Source organism: Aplysia californica, unplaced genomic scaffold (genome assembly GCF_000002075.1).
Source record: "Aplysia californica isolate F4 #8 unplaced genomic scaffold, AplCal3.0 scaffold00508, whole genome shotgun sequence".
In the NCBI taxonomy this organism is placed as follows: Eukaryota; Metazoa; Mollusca; class Gastropoda; order Aplysiida; family Aplysiidae; genus Aplysia; species Aplysia californica.
Genome location: NW_004797778.1, coordinates 60,234 through 64,161, shown reverse-complemented (window position 1 = coordinate 64,161; position 3,928 = coordinate 60,234). Strand labels below are relative to the sequence as shown.

Here is a 3,928-nt window from a genome sequence, read left to right as displayed (position 1 = left end):
GGGGAGAAAAACGGAAATCTTGCAATACTCACATTAGGATAGCACTGATTGAAACATGACTCTAGGTTGCTCTTCAAGTTGACGTCCACACCTGTCAGAGGTTTTATCACTGATACTCCGGGTAATCCATCTGCTGGCACTGGTGGTTCTAGTTTCTTATGTAGGTGGCGAATCCTGCAGGGGAAGAAAACAGATAAGAAGATGTTATTATCTTTTTTTTTCTTTCCCTTTTGTTTAAGGTTAAGGTATTAATTTTATGAGGGATTCCTGCATGGGAAAAGTATAAGTTGGTTTGTTGGGATTTTTTTTCTTTTGTTTCTGGTTAAAGTAAAGATGAACGAGGGATTCTTTTTATTCTATATATCTTATTATCAGTGGCAAGTCTTACAGGGGAGGAATACACGAGACTCTAAGTGTTTCAATTCCTTATTTCTCCCACAAGCCGTCCCTGTGGGTTGTGGTTGGAACAGCTGTGCTGATCATACACACTGTCAGAAGCTTGGTCAAATTCCTTTACGATGACGACAATACATTAATTACCCACAATAGCCGAAAATAGGTCTGTCTAACCAGGGGTTCTTTCATTAAATGTAAAACTAACAAATACGTCAGTTCAATCTATTCTTACTGGCCAATTTAGTGGTGTGCGTGTCACTCGTAGGTTTTGTATCAAAAGAGGGCTCTGGCACAATGGGAACCCCCTTCGGAGATAAAGAGAGTTAAAAAAAGATGTATGAATGAAGGATTCATTTTATTTGTCAGGCCTTAACCTGGAAAAATATAAAAGAAGCAGAGGAGCACAGGCAAATCATAACAATTTATAATTTGATGAGCCTTGTTTTCTAGATGAGGAAAGAAGAGAAAGGATGCTCTCTCAGAAAATATTTTGTCGTGGTCTTTTACCACCATCCATCTGTCCAGCTCTATTTTTTCATGCCAAGATGCCAGATGCACTGTCCAATTTACTCTTGGTCCAGTTTTACAATGACAAACAGTGACCAAATCAGCCCACCTATTAAATCCTGTAACAATCTCTGTGTCGATGGGTGGGTGAAATGCCACAACAGCAGCTTACACAGTGTGATGATTCATGATATCATTATCTCACAGAGATACTTAAATATGACAGAGCTTCCTGATGACACTCTCACATCCCACACGACATAATCTGTTGGTACTGTGGACTACTTTTCTAACAAAATAGAACCGCTTCAGTTCAAAAATTCAAAATCTTCAAAGGGAATAGTCAATAGTGACAAAATTTTCACAAATACGAGTATTGGGGGGGAGGGAGGGGCGGTGAAGGAAGGACTGAGGGTTTCAAAGGGAACAGGGTGCTTAAAATTTATCATGTCAATCTATTTTTATTGAAAGGCCTAGAAACTGGAACTCAAAAAAGTTTTAAACCCATCGTCTTTTTACCACTGGAGACAGAATTCAGAACTAACTCAGTAAGAATCATTCAAGAAAGATAAATACACACATTAATGTTATCATGTGAAGCAAATTGACTATTCTGAAATTGTCGGTAAAAGTAACATTGTGGACTCCGCCCTCGACATTTTTTATGTTAAAAAGTGTGTCTTTCCTGCATTATAACTTGAATAATGTCACGATGACCCATTAAAGGAAGGAGCCCCCCCCCCCTCCCCTTCCCCATGTGTGTAGTAGGTCAAGTATGTTTCCAGACGGAGGGCACAAGTTGTTAGGTTTTATGAAACAATCTTTTGAACAAAAAAGGAAAATAATATCTTTAATGCCAACAACAAAAATCATCTTGTGTAGAATCATCTGAACCAACCAGCTTAAAAAATTACTTAAAAATACTACGGACTTTCAAAAACAGAATCCTCACTAAAGCAGTACCAAATCCATATTCAGTGGCAATGTTACCTGATACCTGTATCACCAAGTGTGCTATTGCAGCACGTCCACAAGCCTCATTTTCAGGCACTTTTGACTTGTTTGAGGTAATAAATGTTGCTTAAATCCCCCCCCCCCAAACATTTGTATACATCTCCGCAGATTGTTGAGTACTTCTGAATTCCCCTTTTTAAGAGTATCAGATCAATTTAATAGGCCTACACAATTATTTTTTAAATTGTAAACATGTTTTTTAAGTGTTGTTTATAAATATCAAGTGCAAACTTCATTGCGAAAACTCTGAAACATTTAACTCGATCACTTCTAAAGTTGAAAATTAAAAGTTTACACAGCAGGACATGAGATCAGAGGTCTGGTCTAACCCTGTAACCTAACACACATCATCTTTTGTTTGTTTATAATTGTCTGTGTAAAGAGGAGAAGCACACACATGAAAACAAATAACCTACTCAGTTGGTTATCTTTTTTGCCTCCACATGTCACTATGAGTCATTAGACGTATTGTGACATGTGGAGGCAAAAAGTTTACAAGGCAGACAGACACAGAGAATAGGGGAAAGAACAGTCGAAATAGAAGGAAGATCGACAGCCCAGATTCAGATTCATGAACTAGATTTAGATCTTCATTGAATTGGCACCTTCCCAACCATCTGTTCAATTTTTGAATATCTCCTTCATTCTCTTTGGTGACAATATTATGAGCAGTTATTATAGCATTGAAAATATATGATTGAAATGCCTTTTTTCATTTCCTTTTGTTTTACAGTTTTAGCGGAGGCCCATTGATTCAAACTAGATCTCGATCTCGATCGGGGTTCTGGGGCAAAATTGTAATGAATAGATCTACCGGTTCAAGATTCTCCATCGAGAGATATTAAAAACTGGGGAAAATCATGAATTCCTATGGTTGAGACAAAAGAGGCAAAGTTGGTCCGCTGGTCTGGTATTCGTCAACTTCAATTTTACCGCTAGACTTTCAAACAAGGCCCAAAGCAAAATTACTGTATCTAGACAAGCCTGGTTGTTCAAGACAAAATTTAGAGGTCGACTATAGGAGGCCGTAGGGTCATGCCATGGTGTACGATTCATGATTCAAATATCAGTCCCCGGGAAACGGCTGTTGGAAAAAAAAAGAAGAAAAATAAGCAAAACAAACCCCAACAAAAACAAACCCTACCAAACTACTAATAGGCCTTGAATAAAAGAAATTTTAAAGTGGGTAGGCCTAGATCTAGATCTAGATCTATGTCTTAATTCCCGCAAACCGACCAGCAAACCCGTTAAAAAAAAATTAATTAATCAGGTGCGCCATGCCATAAACGAAGGTGGGCGTTGGCGGCGTTTCTACCTGAAGCCTGCCGCAACACGAGAAGGGCAACACTCGAACAGGCACCCGGCGGCGGCCACAGGCAGCCAGGTAGTTACCAATTCCGACGTCAACATAGGGCAGAATTGCCCAAAACACGCCCTTTTCGTCAACGCATTTCGAAGAACAGAGATAAAAGAAAGCATCAACTCACCCATAGCAGAGAGAAATAATGTGAACCACCCAGGAAAAGCTCCATCCTACTATGATAATAATCGCTAAAATAGTAGCTCCAATGGCGGAGTAGTCCACCGTCATGACTTCATGATGTTATGGCAATAGAGGGACCTGTCGGGGAATTTCTACTGCAGGGGACAGGAAACTAGGACCCCGGAACACATCCGGATTTTTCGCAAACAGCCACTCTTCTCTGTCGCCGGGCGTTTTTTAAAACTAGAAACAAAACGTGTGCTGTGTTTTCAAATATGACCCCAAAAAATGATACAGTCCTTGTTAAAATGTACGACTTTCGGTCAGAAGAAAGTGGCAAAATACACACATGGGGATGACATAAAATATAAGATAAATGAAGAAAACTGTCTGAACTCTGCCAGCAGCCAATGTGGACAACTCTTTTCCCCTCGGTGACGTCACAGGCGTCGCCCCCTCGCTCCCGCCTCGATTGCTGGTCGCCCGTCGTGACGCATACACAGACAGCCCGCCAAACCTCTCTCTCTC

General features: G+C 40.1%; 1 protein-coding gene across 1 annotated transcript in view; it reads right to left on the bottom strand.

The window, feature by feature from the left end:
• Positions 1-3,593, bottom strand: part of LOC101856600 (ceramide glucosyltransferase-B) — a gene marked incomplete at its 3' end in the record, with an annotated part of 22,615 nt that extends 19,022 nt beyond the window's left edge. The window contains 2 exon segments of the mRNA XM_005106043.3: positions 33-174; positions 3,405-3,593. Coding sequence (XP_005106100.2) covers positions 33-174; positions 3,405-3,508 — 246 coding nt within the window.
• Between the last annotated feature and the right edge of the window lie 335 nt (positions 3,594-3,928).